Source organism: Carcharodon carcharias, chromosome 14, assembly GCF_017639515.1.
Source record: "Carcharodon carcharias isolate sCarCar2 chromosome 14, sCarCar2.pri, whole genome shotgun sequence".
NCBI lineage: Eukaryota > Metazoa > Chordata > Chondrichthyes > Lamniformes > Lamnidae > Carcharodon > Carcharodon carcharias.
In genome coordinates this window covers 142,312,359-142,339,324 of record NC_054480.1, presented here as the reverse complement: position 1 = coordinate 142,339,324, position 26,966 = coordinate 142,312,359, and the positions used below count along the sequence as shown (strand labels likewise).

The window sequence follows — 26,966 nt, the reverse complement described above, 5'->3', positions numbered from 1 at the left end:
TTTATTTTTGCATTGGGATCAATAGCCAGAATATTTTGAAGGAAAATGAGTGATTTCACTTTAAATGAATATTTAAGCTTTGTTTATATGAAATACATTTTAACAACATCTTTCCCATTAGTTTGTGTAAGTTTAATCTACGCTCTAAACTTTTCAGGGGTGAAATTGGTTATTACATAAAAGGAAAGCTTAACAAACCTTTGGGTGGTACATTGTGATTCCTTGAAATGTTTGACAAGTAAATAGCTGTAACATTTCAGTGCTGAGTGAGTTGAAATCAGTTGGGTAGCTGTAGGAAGCACTACATTAGCTGTAACACCTCGGGGTTAGGGAGGGGTAATCAGTTGGTGGTCTTAGGCTGCTCTTGATCACTATCAAGTTACCTTGAGTTGAAATGAATGATTGCGGGCATTAGTTGGGGGCCTGGGTGAAGTGAAGCAGCTCCAATATAAACTGCTTTTGTACTGCATCTGTGCCACCTTTGACAATGACTAGAGCTGACTCAATCAACCACTGTCGGAAAATAAACTTGTCAGGATTCTAACAGGGCACAGGTCGAGCTAAGGGAGCCTTTCCAAATTTTGGTCAACTTACTTCCAGTTTGTACAGCGCAAGGACACACATATTTGGAGCCAGCGGGGGGCCTCCAGTATGTGTCTGAGCACTATAGAAGAGCAAGAAAATGTCATTGGCGCTGAAACACACTGCAAAGTGACTGCAACTCTGCGAACACTTCAAAGCCTTCACTCCCATGGCTGGTTTCAGCACCTGGAAGCAGCTGAACTCCTTCAGGGCCACCGAGTCAATATTGAACATAATGATTGAAAAAAGAGTTTTCAAGGCAGGTTCCCTCAGAAAGACCATTTGCTTTTTTTTTTTGCGCTGTAAAGCTCCCAGCCCCATGTGAATGACAGTGATTGTGCTGAACATCCACCCCGTTCATTTTATCTTAAAATGAGTGATTGAAATGGTAATGAGAACCGGATCTGGGATACAGCTCACATAAGTGTAAAATAATTGTGTTAAATTGACCACAAGCAGATCAATGTAGCTATATTTAAATAACAGCTTGGTGTGGTGCCTAGAGGGCAAAATCCTTTTCGAGGTTATTAGCAGCTGAATGGAGAATGTGTCACTGGGCCATCCAATAATTACAAATTGTTAGTGCCCTGCGGTGTACATCCAACAGGTGTGACTTCTTCTGAAGACTTCCACCTGAGAAAGTACGAAGGACAAGAGAATATAACGTGAACGTATTCAGGATCCGTCTGCTAAGGTGTCACTGGCAGTAACTGCAAAGCAATGTTTTACTATTATCTCAGGGGGGAAAGCAACAGAAACTTAACAAAAACAAAAAGAGCTGGAAAAACTCAGCAGGTCTGACGGCATCTTTGCCACCTGTGCGATCATTACAATTGCACGATTTGTTAAAGGTCAGCATTGTCAGTTATTTATTGCGAGTAGTAGCTGTTTCTGACTGGGAGGCTGTGGGGGCAGATTGCCTGAGGGCTCCTCCCTCGATTGAATGTTGTGAAGAAAATTGTTTTGACCAGTCTCAAAAAGGGCTGTCGTTTAGTGGGATAGATTGGGGCGGGGGGCGGGGGATGGTGGCCCAGTGCTAATATCACTGGACTAATAAAACAGAAACCTAAGGGCCTAAGGGAGGAATTGTCCAAGATTCGCACTAAGTGCAGTAGCCGGCAGGTAAACAACGTTTTACCCGCCGGCCGCAATGGTGACTTCTCACGCCGTACCATCCCAAACCCGCCACGTTAATTATGCATTCCTGGGAAACATCTGGTTTCCATGGCGGGCGGACTCCAATTCGCATTACCTCTCCGCTTCATTACACCAAGCACCACGTTTAAAGTACAGCTGCGCACCCACCTCTCAGTGCTTCCAGCCCAGGACCACTGCAGATTAGAAATGGCCCCAAAAGGCAAGGAGACTGCAGCCCCCCAGGGTTAGTGATGTGTCCCTCAAGCACCTTTTAGATACTGTGGAGGCCTGCTGGGATGTCCTCTACTCCCGCCCTGGCCACAGGAGGGGCAGGAACATCACCACTCCAGCTTGGTAGGCGATAGCAGTAGTGATCAGTGCCAGTGCTGCACACAAGAGGTTGGCCATCCAATGCAGATAGAGGATGAATGATTCATCCCTGCCGCCAGGGTATGGAAACCATCTCATCACTCTAAACTCACACACTCACAAGCCCATCACACATTCACTGGCATCTCACTCACTGCCAGCTCAAGGGACATCACTCACTCTCTCACACACACCTTCACATCTCCATCTGGCCTCATCTCCTCTGGAGACTGCCTCCTCAGCCCTCACCATCTTGCGGCTACTTGCAAAGATCAACATGTGCCCCCCACACACACACCCTGGGATATCCCCCTTCCCCAGTACAGCTCCCATCCTGCAGCCTCTTCCCTTGCCTGAGGCCACTTCTCCCCCTTCGCCAAGTAAGCCCTAGCCCTGCAGCCATTGAAAAGCCACCCCCGCCTTATGGCTGGTCTGTTAGGTTGATACCTGCCTGTGAGCCCCCTTAAAAGTGATTTGGTGTCGTCTGGGAACCTGGTGCCGATGACTGTGAGTGCTGCCTGAAGCAAGACAGGCAAACAAACCTTGAAGTCCCGAGCGAATTGCAGCTCACCAGATGCACGTCACTTATATGCAGTTGCGAAACACGTCAGCGTGGGTGGACGATCCAGTGTGTGGGGGTGGGGGGGTTGAGTCCAGCGGGCTGGCCTTATATGATATGCAGATATATTGCAATGAGATTCCCAAAGTCTGATGGCAGGAAATGTGGCCCGCCTTCGATGGGCTGAGCAGGCGATTGCAAACTGGTTTCACGATGCTGTGAAACCGATTTTTGGCCTTCTTGCCATATTGTCCACTCACGCCACCGAGCATGCCCGATGTCAGCGGGCACGGATGGGGGGACGTGGGTTCAAATCCCACCATGGGACTTAAATACAATGAATCACTAAGTCTGGAATTAAAAGCCTCAGTAACGGTGACCATAAAACCACACCGATACCCTTTTGGGAAGGAAATCTGCCATCCTTACCCAGTCTAAGCTAAATCTGTCGGCACACCCTCAGAATGTTGACTCTTAAATACCCTCTGAAATGGCCTGGCAAGCCACTCAGCTGCACCAATCTGATACAGAAATGTCAAGATAGTTGTCCAAGAAGACAGCTCCCCATCACCTTCTCAAGCACAATTAGGGATGAGCAACAGTGCTGGCCTTGTCAGCAATGCTCATATACCACGAAAGAATATTTTTAAAAAATTGCACTTTTTTTGATAGCTTGGGTTGAAATGCAGATCAGGTCACTGCAGAAAACAGCTTTTATGTCGCTCTTTTAGTTTGTATCTGGCATCTTGTGAGTCAACTCCCTGTCTCTATGTTGCCAAATCTGTTTTCTGTAGCCCTGAGCCAGAAGCGAGTAAAGCTGCTATTCACTGGGTGCCAGTCTTGAATTCAAATTAATAGAACAATGCAAGAGCAGTTAGAGGGGTTGTTAGCTCATTTGCACCCTCTTAAAATGTACCTGCTAATCATGGATATGAACTACAAGTCTTCTGACAGTCTGCAGACACCAGTAATTAACTAATGGGCATTGGGTTTCTTGTAACTAAAGTGAGAGGTTGATAGAAAAGCAGTTGGTGTATAATGAGCCCCGCTGCAAAATACGTGCATTTAGATTTTAGTTTTGGTTTCAGACTCCACCTCCCTCTCCGTGGCAACAGTCTGAGATTAAGCCAGTCTGTTCACAACCCTGGTGTCACATCTGACCCTGAGATGAGCTACCAGCTACCCACTACATATTTACAACATCACCTGACTGAATTGTCCATGTCTCAGCTCATCTGCTGCCTGAAACCCTCATTTATGCCTTTATTACTCTAGACTTAACTATTCCAGCACATTCCTGGCTGATCTCCCACTTTCTACCCTCTTGAGGTCATCAAAATCTCTTGCTGCCTAGTGTCTTAACTCGCACCAAGTCCCGTTCCCCTGTCGCCCACTGAGATACTTTGGCTGCCGGTCAAGCAACATATTCTTTTTAAAATTCTCATTCTTGTTTTCAAATTTGTCCATGGCCTCATCCCTCATTATCTCTGTAATCTCATCCAGTTCCACAAAGCTCTGAGATAGGTATGCTGCCCTCTAATTCTGGCTTCCTGAGCACCGCCCAATCTTGATCACTCCATTATTGGCGGCTGCGCTTTCAATTGCCTGGGCCTTAAGGAATAAAGCTCTCCACCTTTCTACCTCACTTTCCTTCTTTAAAACAGTCCTTTAGGCAAGCGTTTGGTCATCAGACCTGAAATCTCCTTATTTGTGGCTCAGTCTCATACTTTGTTTTATAGTGCTTCTGTGAAGTGCCTTACATTTTATAACTTTAAAAGCTGTAAAGAGCCCCATTAAGGCTCGGCCTTGGCCAATTTTCCACAGCCTGCATCTGGAGAGGCTTACACATGAAGAATGACCAGGTGGGCTCCCATTGCAACTAGACACTTTATGTAGAGGAGGAAGGAATACAATTGGGTTAGGGGTCAGGGCAAAAGCAAATATTTGTCTATAACAGATGGCCAAATAATTAAAACAATTGTGCAGTATGGTTACTTGGCCGAAAGGAGTCAGTATAACTGGATAGCTTCTCTCATCCATCCACTTGTGTAGCATGTGCTCAGTGTTAATTGTGGCACAAGCTTTCTGTGTCTGCTTGCTCATCTTTATCAGACAGGGTGTGGCCATGGGTGTGCAGGGAGGGGAGCTCTCAGGCTATGAGGTTCCACATCCCCAGCCTAGGAGCTACCAGTAGGCCATACACCAGGTAAAAGCTAATGTGCTGGCCTGCTACCAAGCGGGAGTGATGCCCAGGCCCTGTCTCTGAGCCTGAAGCTCTGGTTTCAAGTCCCATACCAGGACTTGTTGGCCCGCAGAAGCATTCATGATAAGGTTCAAATAGATTGATTAGTCAGCCTGCTAATCCTTCCAGCATTTTCCCCACTGTTCCCCAGAGGGGAAAGAAAGTGCGTGAAGATACCAAACAAACCTAAAACATTAACTCTGGGTGGAATGTGACACCAGCGGGCATGAACGCAGACGGGAACGTTTGGAGAGCTCCTGCCTGGGATGATGCCCACACACTGCTGGGCCCGGAAAATCCAGCCTCTGTTTCTCTCCACAGACCTGCCGACTATTTCCAGCATTTTCTGTTTCTCTTGCAGAGTTCCAGTATCTGCCGTGTTTTCCTTTGTAAAAGACTTGCATTTACAAAGCGCTTCTTATGACCATCTCAAAGTACAGCCAATGAAGTACTTTTGAAGTGTCGTCACTGTTGTATTTCAGAAAGTGTGGCATGGCAGCCATCTCCCACAAACTTCAATGTGACAAGGAGCAAATAATCTGTTTGTTGTTGATTGAGGGGTAACTATTAACCAGGATACTGGGCATAACTCTCCTGCAAAATAATGCCATAGGATCTTATACATCCTGGCAGATAGGGCCTTGTTTTAACATCTTATTGGAAAGACAGCACTTCCAACAATGCAGGGCACCCTCTTTACCTCACTGGAGCATCAACTTTGATTTTTGTGCTCAGGCCCAGGGGTAAGATTTGAACTTAGAACCTTGTGCTTCAGAGGCAAGACTGCTACCAATTAAGCCACAGCTGACACTTAAAGAAATCTTTGAATAAAACAAATCCTTTGGTCTGAAGTTTTATTACATGTATATATTTTGAGTTCCTTTTGCCTGTTAATAGATCAATAGACTAAAACAAGCTCTTGAGAAATGCTGAAATTGGAGATCTATTGAGTAGGTCCATCAGCACCTGGCAATACATTTTTATTGGCCACCAAATGTCTGATATGTATGGAAATTGATCAATGCTTGTGAATCTCCAAATTAAACAAGTGTGTAAGTGTTTCTCTTTATCCACTGCACGCTCTCTGCCCATTGGCAACACCTCACTCATCCAAATTCAGAGTGTTTAGACACAAGTTGACAAGTGGAGCTGAGGCTTAGGGACCTCCATTAGTGGAACTGGAGTTTAACCACCTAAAACTGCACAGGATACCAGCTTCTGTGCTGCTACTCCAGCTGGGGCTGCTTTAGGTTGCAAGGTTATCTGGAATCAAGTGGGAAGAATTTGAGGCCCAAGAGTGACAGGTTCATCCCTACAGGGTCCAAACTGGCAGATCAATCAGCTATAGCGCCCTGGAGGAGCACACACCTGCCCATCTCAGCTATCAGAGTCTGTCTGTCACGAGGGGCAGACTCGGCTCCAGTCTCCAATCTCCAGTCTATCATTTTGCAGCGAATTCAAGCCTCAGAGACTCCATATTTACCACCACATCAAAGATATGAAAAACTAATCTATCTTTCCTCCTAACAGATACTGACAGCCCTGCCACGTGCCTGCAACATTTTACTTTCTTTATATTTCAAATTTTCAAAAATTGCAGTTTTTTTCTTTTGTTAGAGCATGGATTCAATGTGTGTGAGTGGCTGCTGCAAGTGCAATCAACAAAAACAAAAATACCTGGAGTCTGACAGCGTCTGCTGATGAGTTCTAATGAAGAGTCATTCGGACTCGAAACGTTAACTGTGTCCCTCTCCGCAGATGCTGTCAGACCTGCTGAGTTTTTCCAGGTATTTTTGCTTTTGTTCCAGATTTCCAGCATCCGCAGTATTTTGCTTTTATCTGAGTGTTAAAAGAGATACTAGGCACTATTGATACACTAAGCACTCATGCCACTATAGTAACGCACATATATAAATAGGAACAGGCAGATAACATTATTAACATCTTTAGTTAAATTACTAGAGTGCATTACCAGGGCACAACGATGGTGATATCATTTTACATACCAAGGGATTTACATTGTGTCTTAAAAAGATTGACGCACACTTTAATTTCTAATTATACTAGCTTTATTCTACGGCTACATTTATCTGTAACAAAGTCTAGTGCCCATCTGTAAATGGTGAAACATGCACAATAAGTTGAGACTGTGAGTGAGTTGCAGGTAGTTAAGGTAATTACAGGTTATTAATGCTCATTTGGTTTACAATGCTGTCTGGAGCTCAAGATTTAGCTTGTAAACATTATGTAGAATAGATCAAGTTTTGTTTAAAAACGTTACCTCCCACCATTAATTATTCACCTTTAGTCAAGGTATGCAAGTGCTAAGATAAAAGCAAAAAACTGCGGATGCTGGAAATCCAAAACAAAAAACAAAAATACCTGGAAAAACTCAGCAGGTCTGGCAGCATCTGTGGATAGGAGCACAGTTTACTGTGCTCCTATCCACAGATGCTGCCAGACCTGCTCAGTTTTTCCAGGTATTTTTGTTTTTGATTTGCAAGTGCTGCCTTTACATCGTTGTGCGTTGTTGTTTATACCTCCTTAACTTGATGGGGTTTTCTCACTTACCGGTGGTTTTCTTGGGCCTGGGTTCGTAGCCATTATATTTACACCTTTAACGTAGAAAGGCAATTTTGGAGATAAAAGTGGGGGGAGGGGGAAGGAAAGGGTATTGAGACACAGTAGAAGCGGTGACCAAATAATTGGCAGGGTTGGGTGGGGGTGGGGTTTGGGTCTTGAAGGAAGCTTAGAGAGATAGAAAGGCAGAGAGCATTTAGAGAAGAAATTCCAGAGAGTGGGGCCTAACCAGCTGACACAGTTGCTAATAGTGAACAAAGGGAGAGGGGGATGCACAAGTGGTTATAACCAGAGGAACACAGACTTGGGCTGCACTGTTAACACCAAAGGAGGCTACAGTGGTGGTGGTGGTGGGGGGGGGGGTGTTTGGAATATGCTGGGAATATTAATTTTAAGACTTTGGTAGGTCAGAGATATGTAAGCAGAATTTAGTGTGGGTTAGGATATAACAGCAGAGTTTTAGACGAGCTGCAGTTTACGGAGGGTGGATGATGGTAGCTGTGAGGGAGAACATTGGAGAAATTTAGTCTGGAGGGGACAAGATGATTAAGCATTTCAGCAGGAGATGGGCTATGGCGGGTAATGTTATAGAGGTTGAAGTAAGTAGTCTTTAGTGACAGAAAGGTGCAAAGTTTGGAACACGCTGTCTCCAACACAGCTCAATCCCCATGGTGATGTTTAGGTGTAAGCACGTACATGCACGTGACAATTCACTGCAGTGATGTCATTCAATCAGTACTATCTGAATGAGTTAAGTTATCACAGTCAGTCTGTGTTTCAGAGTCTACTCTGAAGTTGGTCTCTTATCAAAACTGCCTGCATTTCAAACTCAACTGTGGTGGGGCAACATTCTGAGGTTACTCTCCTGAGACTTCACCAGTAACGTAGAAGCATCTAAAAGCACAAATGTCACCAGGGTTATTTTCTGCTGGGTTGAGGCTGTGTCTGCCCTCTGTGTGGTGGGAATTGGCCTGGCCACTCATATTTCCTAAAGTGGAACCGACCCTACTGGGCGGTGCACTCACTGCCTTCATTTTAATAGTCATTCTACTTTTAACTCATTTCAGCTGGGTTTCCCAGGCTTGGTAACCTGGCATTTATAAGGATGCAATGAATTCATAAGGTAAACCGCCTTTACAGCATTGCGTGTGGGCCAGGAGGAGCATGATTGTTCCCTGCAGGCCCAACAAATTACCCAGGAAACCACCCGCTCACTCTCCTGCTTCCCCAAACACCACTGGAGCCCCAGACAATCGGCCTTACTCTCTCAATTCACCTACCTACCCGCTCTCCAAGGCTTTGGCCCTGCGAAGCAGAACTTCCCACCTGATAAGAGACTCCAGCCCGTCAGTCAGGCTGTCTGTGGGCAGGAACTCCTTAAGAGAGAAAGGAAAACCAAAGGAGACCCGCAGTTATTAATTCAGGAAACCTGTTCTCCTGAGTCTCCCAACCTCACAACAAACACAACCCACCCCCCCCCCCCACCCCCACCACCCCCACCACCCCTTTCCCCACCTGCTGTGCTGAACTCAGCTCCAAGATAAAATCCAGGCCTGTGTGTCCATCTCCTTGTCTGCTTTCAAAGCTTGTCTTTTTGACTGTGCTTTCCCACTACGGCCCACTCCCCAATACAATTCTTCTGCCTATTTTTTTTCCTTCGGCCCTTCATTTTGTAAGATGTTTCCATATCTGAAGTGGACAATGGAAATCTAAGCAGCCATTTCAGTACAACATCGTAACCAGTACCAAAGCCTGGCTGACCTGTCCACAACAAACACTGTGATGCAAAATTTCATAGTACTTCATACATCACCACAGTACGGCTCTGTAGAAAATAGGTATTTTGTTTAAAGTTGCTGCTAGTTGCACAAGTTTTAACCTGTATTACAGGGACTATGTTTTGTTCTAAGCGTTCTGCAATTGGTATTGTAAAAGAAGTTAGCTACTGTATTGCCAGTGAAAGTTGGGGAGTGTAAAAAGGCAGCAATTTCAACTTGATCTGTGTAAAATAAAATCACAGCCAGGCAGCAACCCCAGCAGCATCACTTGCATTTTAAGCCGCTTACTCATAGAATTTTATCTTTACACGTGTAATATTCCTACATGCTGTATTCCTTCATTAGCTGTGAAGTGCTTTGAGTTTTCTGGTAGTTGTGAAAGGCGCTATATAAATGCAAGTCTTTCTTTTTTAATAGCACTGTTTTCAGAAGAAAGTTACTGAGGTGACTAGAAGTAATGGTGACCCTGCCTAGTTTTGTGAACAACTTTAGCATTTAATCCCTAGGGCAAGGAAAAATCAAGAGTGAATCAGACCGAGAGCAAAATAGAATCAAGCAGGGCAAGTCTCTTGAGTTTGAGGCTGCATTCCAAATCGGTGGACTGCCTCTTCAGTTTAATGGTTGGAGTAAAGAATGTATTCTGTTAGCATGACCTGCAATCTGTTATTTACACTGTCCAACCTTATAATTCAGAGGTGTTAGCTGGATCAACAGAAGCCTGCTGGGTGGTTTCAGCTTTGAGCTGGAGGAGTTCAGCTCTGGAAGTTATGTTTATTGAGCGCTGGAATCAACTGAGGAGATCCTCTTAATTCTTTCAGCCAGTAAAATTTCAGTTAGAATCAAATTAGCTACCTATTGTAGTTCACGCACTTTCCTGTGACTTTTCTCAGGTTAATAAACATCAGCGAAGAAGATATTTAGATGTGGGATAAAACTGATTGCCAATTCACTAAACGCACATTTCCACTACTAGCAGAGATCAATTTCACCTCCATGTATAAGAACGTAAGAACAAAAGAAATAGGAGCAGGAGTAGGCCATTCAGCCCTTCGAGTCCACTCCACCATTCACTGACATCACGGCTGATCTACTTCAACAGCATTCCCCGGCACTATCCCCGTATCTCTTGATGTTTTTAATATGTAGAAATCTATTGATCTCAGTCTTGAGCAGACCCAACGACTGAGCCTCCACAGCCCTCAGGGGTAGAGAATTCCAAAGATTCACCACCCTCTGAGTGAAGAAATTCCCCCTCATCCCAATCCTAAATAGTCCTGTCCCTTATGTCTTTACATTTCTTCGTCGTTTTAGTAATTTTCCCTTTTTAAGGTGCCTTCTGACTGCTCTACTCTTCAAATGCTGCCCTTGAACTGGCTTTCAGTGTGACCAAGGGTGGTAATGGGCTCTTTCCTTTCCTGTTTCTGACTTTCTCCTGACTGCATGCTGAAGCACTTTATCCTTCGATGCACTGACCCAGAAACTCGAGCTAAGATCGGGAAAGCACCTAATGAGAAATTACAAATGATCGTATCTACACCCCACCACCGACACAGTAGCTTAGCACACCGGCTCACTGGGCTGTAGAGCACTAAGTGTAGGCAGAGACATCAACGTTCTGTACCTTTAAGTGGTAAAAGATAGACTATTAAGTGAACAACGCCACAAAGTTTGCAAGCATCTTACATTCTGTTGGCTGACCGGCAGCAGTTGAAAACGACAGCTTAACTTTACATGGAGCCCTTAAGATAGTAAAATATCCTAAATTACTTCACAGGAGCATCACAGACAAAATTTGATGCCAAGCCACACAACGCAATGTTCGGATAGGCGGCCAAAACTTTGGGTCAAGAGGTAGATTCTAAGGAGAAACTTAGAGCAGGGGAATAGAGAGGTGGGGATGTTTATAAGGAGAGAATTTCAAGAGTTAATGAGCTGAACAGTGGTGGAGCGACAGAAGTCAGAGATGCACAGGAGACCAGAATTAGATGTAAAAAGCTGGAAACACAAGACTGGTCAAATCGAGGAGGGAATAGATGAGATGGCGCATCAGCGGAGGAGCGTGTCATTTTTGCCCTTGAAAACTTGTTAATGATTCGCCAGGGTTAGCATCAAAATTTTTTTTGGGCGGTGTTAACGTTGGATTTTTATTTCTTCTCCTGCAGATAAAACAGAAACGCGCCGGCCGATCGCTCATGAGTGCCTCGGGGAAGTGTTGAGGATCCTGCGACAAGTCATCAGCAAATACCCACTCCTCAATACCGTGGAAACACTGACTGCTGCAGGCACCCTGATCTCAAAAGTGAAAGGTACAAGAGGAGAAATGCTCAAGCGGTGTTAACCTAATAATATTCACAAAGTAACCCATTGATCTTAAAAAGATAATGTGAATCCTTAAAAGGGGGAGAAAGAGTCAGGGGACATCCTAGTGGGGGGCATGGGTGGGGCCGGGGGGCGGGGGGGTGGGTGGTGCGGGGGGGGGGAGGGGTGCCTTCATTGTTTGGGAGCTGCCAAAACAAATCATGTCAACCCTTCCAGCTGTTTCTTATACCTCAGGACAGGACACATATGGTGCACAGGTGGCACCTTTTTATAGGCTAAGGTCAAGAGTTCAAATGCCACTGAATGAAAGGTTACAAGATTATTAGCTTACTGCAGGATTGAGGGCTATGTTTGCTGTATGAATCAGGTTAGTTAGCAACCTGACAATTACATTAGAGACACAGTGAGAGTGTTCAGGAACTCCTTGATTTTAATGGGAACCCCACCTTCCACTGTGCCCGGAGTGTCGCTTTGGACGATCACACCGTTTTGTACTCAGCTGTAACTTTGACAGATCACGACACTCTGCGAGATGCTGTGACTCCTTAACCCCACCAAATCAGGAATGGGGTGCGATCTGTGGAAATAATCCTGTTGCTGACAACATTTCAGAGCTTCTTTAAAGAATTTAAGTACTTAATCCCGACTTGCTCAATTTCTCAACAGTCATTCATTTCATTGTGTCTAGATATAACACCGTACTGAGCAAAGGCAGTGTCATGCATAAATTGATTCAAGCAGAGCTAAATCCTGATAAAAACACTAATAATGCATTTCCCAAGAAAGCTTTGCAAAGCGCTTAGTAAGAAAATGACATTTTATAATTCCTGCACCTCAGTCCATTTATGTAAGTGAACGTGTGCAACTGTGTGAAAACTTAGGTATATTATGAAATTGTTAGTGATACTTTGCTGGACTAGCAATATTCCGAATACGGTGCATTCAGTGGCTGTCCCATATTTAGATGTTTGTGCCCGGGATCGGGAATCCTATAACGTAATGAGACTGAGCACAAATGGAATGCCGTGCTGCAGTCAGAGTTGTGCGTCTCAAATATGAGGGGCAGAATTTTGCAGCTGGTGGGCGGGCGCGTGCCCAACCCGATCGGGCGTAAAATAGTGTGGCCAGACGCAGGGCGAGCGACCCAACCCGTCTCGACCTCACCCCGCACACGCGCAACCTTCAGAGCACGTGCGGGTGTCGGAGCTGCGCCCGCCATCAATTAAGAGACCGCTTAAGGCCCTCGCAAACCCGATCTTACGTTGCTCCGTGCCATTTCGCACTCATCGCACGGGGCAAAACAGACAGGCGGGCAGCCCATATTTTGCAAAACCTCATCCAAGGGCGGGATGTAAACGGTCAGCAGCATCACCAGTGTGTGAGCGGTGAGGAGTTTAGGAGATAGTTTGCTGCTGGTTGCTTATTTGAACATGACAGCTTCATCTCAGTTCTCAGCTTCATCCTTAGCGTTTCCAGGCTTCAGTTCAGGACTCATTGGCGTCTCCAAGGAGGATTCAGCCAGTGTGGACCCTTCCGGGTATCAGACAGTCTTCCGTTACTCTGGTAATGGGGATTGTGCTCTCCACTGGAGACACCTCCTCTGAGGAGGAAGAGAGGGGCAGAGGGGCAGGAGACCAGGTGTCCCAATGCAGCATCCAGGGGAGGGACCTGTGGGAGGAGAGACGCAGGCACAAGGGGGGGCAGGGCCAGTAGGTAGTCCAAGGCGGAAGAGGCCGCAGAAGATGCCACTATCCTGCTGCCAGGGTTTACAGGCGGCGATGCAACTACCTCTATATGTCCGAGGTGCAATGCTGAAGGAGGCTCCAACTCTACAGGGAGACAGTGACCTCCATTTGTCAGATGACTGGGCCTGAGATCAGCTCCAACTGTGTGGGTGGACACCCCATGCCAGCGGCTCTGAAGGTCACAGTGACCCTCAACTTCTACACCTCCGGCTCTTTCCAGGGGTCAGTGGGGGATCTGTGTGGAGTCTCCCAATCAGCTGTCCACAGTTGTGTCAAGCTGGTGACAGGAGCTCTGTTCAGGTGGGTACTGATCTTTATTCTTTACCAGACAGACAAGGCCAGCCAGGCTGAGCGAGCCAGAGGCTTCGTAGCGACTGCTGGGTTCCCCTGCGTCCAGGGTGCAATAGACTGTACACATGTGGCCTTCAAGGCGCCAGCGGGTGAACCCGGTGCCTTTGTTAAGAGGAAGGGGTTTCACTCCATGAACGTGCAGATAGTGTGTGACCACAGGATGCTGATTCTGCAAGCCTATGCAAGGTACCCAGGCAGCTCCCACGACGCTTATATCCTGAGACACTCCCAGGTGCTGAGGCTCTTCAGTGCTCCAGCCTGACTAGATGGATGGCTGCTGGGTGACAAGGGCTATCTGTTGAAGAGGTGGCTCATGACACCTCTCCGCCAGCCAATAACAGAGAGGAGAGCAGCGTTATAATAGGAGTCATGCCTTCACAAGGGTGGTGAGAGAGACCACCATAGCTCTTCTCGAGATGAGCTTTCGATGCCTGGACTGTTCAGGGGGAGCAATACAGTATCCCCCAGAGTGGGTCTCACTGACAGTGGTTGCATGCTGTGCTCTCCACAATCTGGCACTGGCAAGGGGGGACCCACTGGAGGAAGAGGATCTTGACACAGCTCTACAGGCCACAGAAGATGAATCCAGTAGTGAGTCAAAAGAGGAGCACTGTGAGGAGAACGTTGAGGGTGTGGAGGCAGACCACTGTAACCTCCAGGGAGGCAGGGTCATCAGGAACGCCTTGATCCAACGCTCCTTCAGCTAAGATGCCAAAGATCTGCTTCCATCTCATGCCAGGGCTGCTGCCTCCATCCTGGATGTCTGAAATGACCCTTTCATTTGAACCCAAAGTCCACTCAGTGCCTGCGCAATAAAGTTTAGAGTCACTCACGTCCAACATTACACACTGGCGTACCCTGCACCAAAATAATATAAAGGTCAAGCATACTCAGCTCATTGCAACAAAAAACAAAACTTATCTCATTTTCACAATCCAAACAAACTAACATTACCTTTTCTGGTCTTCATTCCCTGACCAGTAAACATAAACAAAACATTACACAACAGAAGATCACCCGTGACCAGTCCCTCTTGTGTTCATGGTATCTTAAACTTACATTTGCGGGTGCTACATCTTGGTGCTCCCCCCTCACTGGCAGCAGCTGCTGACTCTGCTGTCCTGTTGGCCTTGATGACCTTGGAGGTCGTCCTCTGGCCAGTGGAGCCTGTGCTGGCCCCGCCTGGGAGGGAGCGGCCGGTGCCACAGCTGGTATCTCCCCAGTCATCACAGCCTCATCAGCTGCCACAGTCACAGGCAGAGGGGAGGAAGAGCTGCTGTCATCACCCAGAGCACCCTGAGAGGAACCCGCAGAGACAACAGGCAGCTCGTGCACCAGCATGAAGTTGCTCTGGACCTCCCTGCTCACCATAGATGGAGGGGCACCTAGCTGGGATAGTGGATGCTTCATCCATCTCCCACGCTGGCACTGACCACCTGAGGCCATTACCTCTGTGAGGGCTTGCTGGTCCGAGCGCTACCTCAGGAACCCCTGACTCTGCCCCTGGAGGTGCCTCTCCATGAGAATCGTCACTCTCTCCATGGAGGAGGCAGTGTGCTCGGCATGGACTCCTCCACAACAGAGACTATGGCATGCATACTCTCATGGATCTCCACCACATGCTGCTGGACCTCCAGCGTCTGCCACCTAATGGATGACCCCAGAGGCTCATCATCTGCCTTCGACTGAGCATTGTCCTGGTTTCCAGCAGTTCTCCAATTGCCAGGGCCCTGGGCACTCTCTGCCTCCGCCTGTACCTCAAGTGAGTGTGAAGTGCCCTCACCGCTGTGTTCCAACATTCTAGCCGAGGATCTAACACCCACCGAGGTGCTGGTATCTTCACTGGTGCCTGGCTCAGAGAGCGATTGTGTTGCAAGTGCATGTGAAGCCTAGGGTCCTCTGGTGTCAGGGGTGGTTCTGCGGGGTCCTACGATTGAGTGCGCGCTAGTTAGTCCTAAGGGAGAACAACAACATGTCATTAGTTTAAGTCATCACACTGTCACTGCGCATGCCAGGCACCCTGGTGAGACATTAGAGATCTGTATCATAGTTCCATCGTCATTCAAGAATCAATAGGGAATCCAATTTTGAGTCCCTTCAATGATAAGACTACAGAAGAATGTACATCAGAACTACAGAAGACCACTGTAACCTCCAGGGAGGCAGGGTCATCAGGAACGCCTTGATCCAACGCTCCTTCAGCTAAGATGCCAAAGATCTGCTTCCATCTCATGCCAGGGCTGCTGCCTCCATCCTGGATGTCTGAAATGACCCTTTCATTTGAACCCAAAGTCCACTCAGTGCCTGCGCAATAAAGTTTAGAGTCACTCACGTCCAACATTACACACTGGCGTACCCTGCACCAAAATAATATAAAGGTCAAGCATACTCAGCTCATTGCAACAAAAAACAAAACTTATCTCATTTTCACAATCCATCAGAAACTCTGACCTCTGTGCACCTTGGCCTGACACCCCAGCCTCTCCGCGGCCAGTTGACCAAAGTGCTGGTGCCTCTCCAGCTCCAAGGTGCCCTGCTCGAATATGGATAGGATTAGGAGGTTTGGGGGGGGGTACCTCCACTTGTCCACAACCTTTCAGTGTTGTTATGGCTCATCTTCTCCTGAAAGGACAGAGGAACATTGATGAGTCCACTCTCTACCTGCAGCATCATTGCAGCCTAGCCAACCCCAACCGAGGGGCAGCTTGCAGGGCACATCTGAGTCGTGACCTTTGAACCGCAAGGCACTCAGTCTAAGCAGCCAGGACTCACCCCCTTGACCAGCTCCGGTATCATTAACAGTTGGCACTCAGACTCTAACGCCCCTGATCTCCATGGGGGGATGGCCAGGCCTTTAACACTTCAACACACTGACCCATGCCAACACGATACTCACCCTTCCCGATCACAGCAGGTCATTAAACCTTTTGTGGCACTGCACCCATGTGCGCCGCACAACGTTGTGGCTGCTGACCTGTGCTGCCACCTCTTCCCAAGCTCTTTTTCAGGTATGGAGGCCTCCTCCTTCCATCTCTGGGGACAAGGGTGTCCCTGCTGGCAGCCACCTCCTCCAGGAGGACAGCGAGACACTCATCCAAAAACCGGGGGCCGAGTGCCCGCCCAACCTGCCCTCCCGTCTGGCCTCTCCAGCCCCACTTGATGCCATAACTTCAACGTTCACAGTGCCAATGATATGTTCTTCCCTGGCAGCCTTCAAGAAGCTGCCTGGGCTGTTTTTTAACCGGCCACCGGGTCACCATTGGACCCAACGGCCAACAGGCCCCCGGCCCCCGCTCGCCCCTTCCCAACCATTGGGAGGATGGGTTTCATGCTGGGCAGGCCGTAATGGGTCAGCCACCGTGAAACCTGCAGCCGTTTCCTGACTGGTTGTGGACCCGCCGATCACGCCCGCCCACCAGGGGTAAAATTCAGGCCAAAGCTTCTTTTACCTTGAATACTGCCCAGCACAGGATCCATTGCTTCAGTTGGATATAAGAACACATCCATCCCACAGCAAGTCCCAGTCACTCATTTCCCCAGTTGGCCCTTGCTGACCAACATTGGCTCCATGTACCCCCAGCACTGCCAGTTTAAGATTCTCACCTCCAATTTGAAATCCTTCATTGACCTTGCCCCTCTCAATCTCTGCAACCCCCTCCAGCTTTAAAACTCTCCACAGAACACTCCAACTCTGCCCTCTTGTCCATTCCCCGCTTCTTTGCCTCATCCTTAGTGGGGGCGCATTCAGTTGTCCAGACCCCATGCTCTGAACTGCTGTCCCTAAGCCCCTCATCTTTCCACCTCCCTCTCCCTCCATTTAACACCCTCCTGAATATCCACCTTTTTGTGCAAGTTATCGCCTTTGTTCGTATCTCCTTTGGCTTGCTGTCCATTTTTGACCGGTTATCGAGTGTTTTGTTTTAGAACTTCTTTCTACATTAAAGGCAGTGTATAAATACAGGTTTATTGCGCTGCTGGTACATGCTGCCACATGAGCAGGCACATGTTAAAACTGTTAGTTTTAATAGTTTTTATTTTTTTTAAATCACTGGTCGAAACCTCATCCCGCCCGTGGATGAGGTTTTGCGAGAAATGCAAAATTCACCCGCCTGCCAACGGGCAAGGAAAAATTCAATTTAAGTCATTAATCGATGGGTTTAACAGCCCTCTTAATTGTCAGCGGGCACGCTGTGAAATACCACACGGGTATGCAATGATGTTGGGGACTCTCGCCTGGCATCATCGCACACTATTTTCCTCCTGTTCGGGTCTGGCGCGCGAAGAGAGAAATTCTGTCCATAAATAGTTGTGGCACCTCAACTAATCCTCACTGAGGAATAGTGTATATTCTACAGCCATACATTAGTCTAATTGTAGGCACAGCCTCAACATGCAGGGGTGAATTTTCCCACTGGGGGCAGGAGGCAGATACCAGATTTGTTTCCAGGTCCCAATCCCACCATGGGGGTTGCTGACCTGGGGTTTTCTCACAGGCATGGAGACAAGTTCCCTACGTGGTTAATGGAGACGGGTGGGCTCTCACAGCTCAAGGGCCCATCGGAGGTCTTCCCGCTTGAGGAGAACAGCAGGCTGAAGTAAAGGGTCAGTAACTGCTTCAACATATAGTCCTCTAGTCAACCTTTGAAAAAAAGCAGAAAAGGCAGCAGCCCCACTGTGCTGTTGGGGATTGGGGAGGGCGGGGGTAGGGAGGCTGGGTAATCCCTCTATACAGTAACCTTTGTCTGCGCCCACACCCAGGCAGGTGAGGAGGGTCTGCAGGAGCACTGGCACTGGCACCCTGGCCAGCTACTGGGTGCCTGCCTCCAGGTAGTTAAACTGCCGCCCGTCATGTCTGGAAACTGGGGGCCAACTGGAAGCTCCCAGTCAACCTCCTTGCTGTGCCCTTCACAAGTCTCGTAATGAGTCTAACTGACTATACACTGGGTCCCGAAGCCTTCATTGGGAACAGGGACAGGCATGCAAGTATTTCCAGGCCTTGTCCACCTCCATTCCAATACTCAGAGGGATACAGAAATTCTTCCCCACAGGGTTAGTCCAGAATGAACCCAGTTTCTACTCCGCCCTGAAACCAGTGCACCAGTGAGAAGCCATGTATGTCCTACCCAAATGAATTTTACAGACCATGAAAACCTTCTTCCAGCTGTGCTGGTGCCACAGTTTCGGGGTCTAATCTGACACTGGAGGGAAACTTTAGGTGCTTTCCTTTGCATGAGACACACACTGATGCTGCGCAAACCCTGAAGCAAAGACCTCACACAGCCAGTTCCAGGGAAAATGGATAAGTACCGAGATTCACATCGATGCTTGGTCTCCCAGGATAATGACCTCCTCCAGGAGCTTTGTCAGTCGGCTGTGCATCGGCCTCAGCTCCCTCAACCCAGCAGCACAAGCGGAATAAAAGAACAGCTCTCGATCCATTCACGTGTTGCTAGGCAGCTGGAATCTCCAATCACACATTCAAACTTTGGTAGATTTTTGTTCGGCCAGGATTGTGGAGCCAACATGGGTGGATGGAGTTGAGATGCGGAACAGCCATTATCGACTGGATTGGAAGAACAGGCCTGAGGGGTTGAAGGGCCTAATCCTGTTCCCATTCGCAATCCGGAAAGCATTGTAAACACCAGGATCTGGAATACCCTGGCAAACCATTCTGAAGAACATTTTCAATAAAACAAGGAGATTGCTTAATTGAATAAACATATGAACATACGAGTTAGGAGCAGGAGTAAGGCCACTCAGCCCTTTGATCCTGCTTCACCATTCAATAAGATTATGGCTGATCTGACTAAGTTCCCACCTGCCCTCAATAACCCTTCACCCCCTTGCTTATCAAGAATCTATTTACCTCTGCGTTGAAAATATTCAAATGCTCTGCTTCCATTGCCTTTTGAGGAAGGGAGTCCCAAAGACTACCCTCTGAGAGAAAATATTTCCTCTTATCTCTGTCTTAAATGGGCATCCCCTTATTTTTAAACAGTGATCCCTAGTTCTACAACTATTAAAATGAAGCTTATTTGGAGGATCCATCGTCATTAGATTCAGCTTCGCTGCTGTCTGCTTCTCCTAGTGTGATTTGATGTTAGTTATTCGACAGAGAACCAGCCCATGGTGTGAAAACTTTCCCTGGGCTACAATCAGTGACCAGCACCCAATGTGTAGCCTTGGAACAAGCCTGATTTAACACAGGAGGGAGAAGATTACAGGGTGGAACCTGATCATTCGAAGAGAGGCTAGAGCCCTACAGGCCCCTCTGGGGTTCTCAGTTTCAGAGACAGGATTGATGATGAGGTTACTGTGCTTATCTCAGTGTCTAACTGTGTGGAAATATCATGTGGTCAGGCATATCCAAACACGCCTCACCAGATTCGTTATAGAGGATTTTTTAAGTCGTTACCAGTTAGCAAAATTGAGAATAGTGGAATAGTTACCTTGAGGATTTTGGCCACCAAAATTCTGTGGGGGCAGGGGGGGTTTGGGGGCGTGAGACGGGGTTCCGTTACTCTTGTGTTGTAGCCCCAGTAGGAGACCAGCAGAATGACACCACCTCAACCCCACCCACCACACCCCACCCCCAGCCCCACCTTTCCACCTTCCCCGCCACAGGCATTTCAGGGCCAGTTTCATTTTATCTTTTTAAAAACACAAAAATGTTAGATACATTAATCCTGGGAGGAAAGTTTTAGGTTCCAGGACCTCTTGCAACACGGGTCACTCTTCGAGGCAGACCCCAGTAAACCTATCTCATTAGCCTAGCTGACACTATTGCCTGGGCAGTGTGTACATTGGTAATTATGGTCATCAGCCTGGGATGCTTCATCATTTGTGCTAATTCAATCTGCAGGTTAACTCAACCCCTTGCATCAAGATTCTCACTTCATTCCAGCAGGTTTCCACAAACTAATGGTCCTCACCCTTCAAATAAAAATACCCTGAAAATTAATAGGATTAGGCAAATAAAAGGGAAACAAGGAGAATTACTTTCTAGTCAAAGTACTCGGCAACAGATGGGTGTAATCCTCAATCTGTGCTTAATTAACTGAATTTGGAATAAGTATAAAGGGGATGTTAAAACTCCCCCTGCTAATAAACAATCTATCATTCACTGGTCTGATGGTGTCAACAGATTTCTTTGAAGCCAATGTAACAGCCTTTTATGAATTGAGGTGTGTACAAGTCCACAGAGGCTGAAGGACTGAGCTCTTTCCTTGTTGCAATGATTCTCTAATCCAACTGTTTTGCAGCAGTATTGGTCTCAGCAGCAGCAGCAGTTCTGCTGATTTGTAAATGGGTTAAAATTGCGCAGACTCATTGAATTTAGGATCCTTTTTCATTTGGAGTTAGGGAGAAGTGATCCCATCGTCCTGAGTTGGATTAAAACCTGGTCCAGGGGGTGATAGTTTGACGTTCTAACTCGGTAATAGCTCTCCCAACAGTTTAGATTCACGTTTTATCATGTTTTTCATCTTGCTTTTTTTATATTCTTTCATGAGATGTGGATGTTAATGGCAAGGCCAGCATTTGTTGTCCATCCCTAATTGCCCTTGAACTGAGTTGGTTTGCTAGGCCATCTCAGAGGGCAGTTAAGAGTCAACCACACTGCTGGTGGGTCTGGAGTCACATGTAGGCCAGACCAGGTAAAGACAGCAGATTTCCTTCCCTAAAGGTCACCAGTGAAACAGATGGGTTTTTACAACAGTCAATGATATAGTTTCATGGCCACCATCACTGAGGCTAGCTTTATATTCCAGATTTATTAACTGAATTTAAAATACAGCAGCTGCCAGGGTGGGATTTGAACCTGGGTCCCCAGAACTAGTCCAGTGTTATTACCATCACACCACCGTCTCCCCCACCATCTAATGTATATTTGCTGTGTTTTCTTTAAAGGGACGTTCCTTCCAGATATGTTTGGAGCAAATAGCTTCTTGAAATTTTTGAAAACGTAGTTAATATTGAAACGCAGAATTGCATTGCTCACTTGTGACATCATCATGATGCACAGGCAGACTGTTCACTCGCTGTCCCCAAACTGGCACCATCAATATAACTGTTAACATTTTTTTTTTACTGAGAAGCTGCGTCCATTAACACATTTGCCTCTTCTTCCCACAGGTTTCCATTATGAATCTAACAATGAGAATGATAAAAAGGAATTTGAGAAGGCAATTGAGACAATGGCAGTGGCATTTAGTAGCAAGTAAGTAAATCACGGATCGGCAAAAGTCAAGGAAGAGTCAACAGGGAGAGATTAACACATCTACTGTAAAGAGGTGGAAAGGAGTCATGAAGCAATAAAAATCAAATCTTTTATGGTTATTAAGACTTTACTGCTTAAACCCTAAGATTGTGTGACTCCTTCATGCCAGCATTTTTTCAAAACCAATTGCAGAATTGTTGTGGAGTGACAGCGAGCCAAGCCTGTCTAAGTTGGGCATCCTGTGCTCCCACTGTCAGCAATATCCTGATTGCAAAGTACCTGGGAATGAGTTGAGGGAATATGTAGGAAGAAGGCGGGTCTGGGGAAACAGACTGGACTCCGTGCATTTCAAGGAGGAGGGAGGCTGTGGTGTAATGGTGTAGTGGTATTGTCACTGGTAATCCAGAGACCCAGAGTAAGCCTCTAGGGACCCAGGTTTCAATCCCACCACAGCAGATGGTGGAATTTGAATTCAATAAGAATCTGGAATTAAAAGTCTGATGACCATCAAACCATTGTCAATTGTTGTAAAAACCCATCTGGCTCACTAATGCCCTTTAGGAAAGGAAATCTGCTGTTCTCTTCTGCTTCCTGTAAAGACTCCATCCCATTCTCTCAGTTCCTTCGCCTCCATCGCATCTGTTCCGATGATGCCACTTTCCAAAACAGTTCCTCTGACATGTCCTCCTTCTTCTTTAACCGAGGTTTTCCACCCACGGTCGTTGACAGGGCCTTCAACCGTGTCCAGCCCATCTCCCGCGTATCCGCCCTCACACCTTCTCCTCCCTCCCAGAAACATGATAGGATCCCCCTTGTCCTCACTTATCACCCCACCAGCCTCCACATTCAAAGGATCATCCTCCGCCATTTCCGCCAACTCCAGCATGATGCCACCACCAAACACATCTTCCCTTCACCCCCCCCGTCGGCATTCCGTACGGATTGTTCCCTCCGGGACACCTTGGTCCACTCCTCCATCAGCCTCTACACCTCAACCCCCTCCCACGGCACCTTCCCATGCAACAGCAGAAGTTGCAACACCTGCCCCTTTACTTCCCCTCTCCTCACCGTCCAAGGGCCCAAACACTCCTTTCAAGTGAAGCAGCATTTCACTTGCACTTCCCTCAATTTAGCCTACTGCATTCTTTGCTCCCAGTGCAGTCTCCTCTACATTGGAGAGACCAAACGCAGACTGGGTGACCGCTTTGTTGAACACCTTCGGTCTGTCCACAAGCATGACCCAGACCTTCCTGTCGCTTGCCATTTCAACACCCAACCCTGCTCTCATGCCCACATGTCCGTCCTTGGCCTGCTGCAATGTTCCAGTGAAGCTCAACGCAAACTGGAACAGCACCTCATCTTTCGATTAGGCACGTTACAGCCTTCCGGACTTAACATTGAGTTCAACAACTTCAGACCATGAACTCTTTCCTCCATCCTCACCCCCTTTTTGATCCCCTCTTTTCTAATAATTATTTTTTAATTTTTTTTTTCTTTTCCCACCTATTTCTATTATCTTTTAAATTTATTTCCATCCATTGTTTTACCTGCATCTTTTAGCCTATTTTGATCCCTTCTCCCCACTCTACCACTACTAGGGCCATCTGTCACTTGCTTATCCTGATTTCTACCCTTAATGTCACCATTAGCAGATCCTTTAGCTAATATCACCACTGTCAACACCCCTTTGATCTTTTGTTTATAACATCTTTGGCAATCTCTCCTTTGCCTCCTCCAGTCACTGGCCCTCTATCCAGCTCCACCTGTCCCACCCCCCTTAAACAGCTTATATTTCGCCACATTTCTATTTCTCTTTAGTTCTGATGAAGAGTCATATGGACTTGAAATGTTAACTCTGTCTTCCTCTCCAAAGATGCTGTCAGACCTGCTAGGTTTTTCCAGCTAATTTTGTTTTTGTTTCAGATTTCCAGCATCTGCAGTATTTTGCTTTTAATGTGCTATTCTCACCTGGTCTGGCCTACATGTGACTCCAGACCCACAGTAACGTGGTTGACTCTGAAATGGCCTAGCGAACAACTCAGTTGTATCTGACTGTTTAAAAAGTCAGTAAAAAGGAATAGCATTGTGGGTGTACCTACACCATAGGGACCTGCAGCGGTTCAAGAAAGCAGCTCAGCACCACCTTCTCAAGGGCAATTAGGGATGGGAAATAAATGCCCACACCCTGTAAATGTATATATAAAAAAAAAAACGAGATGAGTTGTGAAAAATGCACACAGAATTAAACTATGTGGAAACCACCTTTACTCATACAGTGGTTTGAATGTGGAACTCGCTCTCAATACATGGGATGAATAGTGCAATGCCACTTAAGGGAAATTTCTATCAGCATATGAAAGGAAGGGTATCCGGACAAGATTAGATGAACTAGAGTGGGGGAACATAGACCTGTTGGACCAAATGGCCTGTTTCTCTGCTTTGAACTGTAGATCCCACATCCTTTATTTTGTTTTGTTTCTGCTTTTGGTTTTGCATTCTGATTGGTTACTGCTAGCCACATGACCCAGTAATACCATCTGCTCAGCATCAATCAATCAGAGGAAAAGAAGGATACCATGTGATACACTCATGTATTTATTAAAAGGAAACAAAACTTTTAGGTATTTAGATTTTTGCTCGTGGAAGTTGTAAGTCTAAATGATATTGCAAATGTTTCTTATGTCATTTTTTTTATGTCAATATCCAGAACTACTTTATACTGTATCGAGGGCACACAGGATCTGTTGTCCACACTTTGTACTTGAAGCTAATACCTGTGGTTTGTGGAATCCCTCTGTTTAGATATTGAGGCAGCTCCACTGAAACGGGAGCTATTTGGAGAATTGCTGTGTGTGGTTGCAGCCCAGTAACAAGTCAATCTTATTTATCTTTTTTCCATTGGATTCCACCAATGTCAGCCTGGAGCAACCTGCATGCTTTGGTATTCTTGCCATTTCAGTTCTGCAGGTTAATTAAGCTCATTACCTCAAGATTCTGAATTTTTTTTTTTATATATTGTTCTTCCATGGGATGTGGGCGTTGCTGGCTAGGTAGCATTTTTATTGCCCATCTTTAATTGCCCATGAAAAGGTGGTAGTGAGCCGCCTTCTTGAACTGTTGCTGTACATGTGGTGTAGGTTCACCCACAGTGCTGTTTGGGAGTGAGTGCCAGGATTTTGACCCAGCGACAGTTAAAGGAACAGTGGTAGAGGATGGTGTGTGGCTTGGAGGGGAATTTTCAGATGGTGGTGTTTCCATGCATCTGCTGCCCTTGTCCTTCTAGGTGGTAGAGTTTGCGGGTTTTGAAGGTGCTGTTGAGGGAACCTTTGTGAGTTGCTGCAGTGCATCTTGAGGAAGGCACATACTGCTGCCACTGTACGTTGGTGGTGCATGGAATGGATGTTGGAGGTATTGAATGGGGTGCCAGTCAAGCGGGCTGCTTTGTCCTGGATGGTGTCGGGCTTCTTGTGTGTTGATGGAGTTACACTCATCCAGGCAAATGGAGAATATTCCATCACACTTCTGATTTGTGCCTTGTAGATGGTGGACAGCTGTGGGGAGTTCAGAGTTGAGTTACTTGCTGCAGAATTTCCAGCCTCTGACCTGCTCTTGTAGCCACAGTATTTATATGGCTGTTTCCACACATCAATTGCACTTACTATTTAAATAAAAATATTCAGAGAATCAAACAGGAGTAAGCAGAAGAAAGGTAAACAATGGGAAGTACTTTTTGGTCAAAGGGAGGTGAATATTAATGCGAAAGTATGGATTTGTTCTACTACCAGGTCCATCTGCAATGAGGCAAGAGGTGAGCCTGCCAGGTTTTGCTTTTGCTGTTCAGAGTGGTTAAGCCTCATTGACACTTACAGGGTTAGCCTAATTAAGACTAAGGCCGCATGCTCCCAAGCCATATTGAACATGACGTTGAGCTCACCAGTTTGGTGAGAGGTGGTAAATCACTCATCAACCACGCTTAAAAGGTTGCTGGGAGGGGGCTGAAATCATTTAAAGGCAAGTGACCACAGATGAGAACGTGCTTTTTATTGAGGTTTAAAACGAATATTTCAGTCTTTTTGACAAGGTGATTTGGAGCAGAGAAATGGATGGCATATGGAAGCAGGAAGTCGAGTTTATTGGCAAGTAATGGAGTGACAGAGGACGCGAAACCCCTGCTCTGTAACACCTGAGATGGTGCATCAATGGGAGCTGCCAAACACTTTCTAAAGGAGGCAGACTTCCAAATAAATTCACATTCCCTTTATTGCTTGTAGGAGTTGCAACATCATCAAATCAATTAGCTTCACGTTATTGCCCTGGAGCACTGAGCTCCTGGGTAAGTTCCACACCAGTATTAGGAAGAATGACCTACTCTAATACAGCAGATTGATCTGATCAAATCATAAGGTCCAATTTTAACTCATTCCAAACCTCTTTACTTTTGCGTTAAACTCGTGTCCATTGAGGTTTGAGCACAGAGGAATGCGGTTCTGAGAAGCTGATTTTCTTCTCACAGCTCTCTATTCAAATCCCATTTTCTTGCCCTCTCCCTGTTCTAATGGGTATGTTTCTCTTTCACCTGATTACCTCATTCCTTTTTAAATGTGATTGAATTGAATTCGGTTTTAATCATCGCTGAAGGCGAAGCTGTCACAGTGTGAAAAGGTTGATACTAACTGATAATTCCTAATCCTTCCTAAGATCTTCAAATCCACTTTACAGCTCACTCAGACATATTTGCTTCACCTTTATCACATGGATGCATCGAGATCCCATGTTTCAATCCAGATGGTTTCAAATTTAGTTTATTTGCATCTCTAGGTTGGACGAACGAATGGGCAGCTGAGAGAAGTATGCTGACAGCATGCTGGAGATGTATGTGTTTTGGTGTGAGGACAGAATAAAGAACGGCTTTGGTGGCTCACTGTTCACGGGGAATGGTCATTCGGAATGTACTAGAGAGCTCTCTATTACTGTTCATAATATAGTACACTACTGAGATGGGGAGAAGGGTGGAAGTGAAGATGATTTATTTACACATAAATTCGCCCTGTAATGGGCAATTAATGGTGTTTGAGTTCCTTTTTAA

At 46.5% G+C, this 26,966-nt stretch overlaps 1 protein-coding gene across 6 annotated transcripts in view; it reads left to right on the top strand.

Annotated features, from left to right (window-relative positions):
• The window catches only part of LOC121286884 (rho GTPase-activating protein 45-like), a 191,983-nt gene that overhangs the window by 107,846 nt on the left and 57,171 nt on the right, over window positions 1–26,966 (top strand). For all 6 annotated transcript variants that reach the window (XM_041204097.1, XM_041204096.1, XM_041204101.1 and 3 more), the window contains 2 exons: window positions 11,410–11,553; window positions 21,796–21,880. In XM_041204097.1, the coding sequence (XP_041060031.1) occupies window positions 11,410–11,553; window positions 21,796–21,880 (229 nt within the window). The remainder of the gene's footprint in view (window positions 1–11,409; window positions 11,554–21,795; window positions 21,881–26,966) is intronic.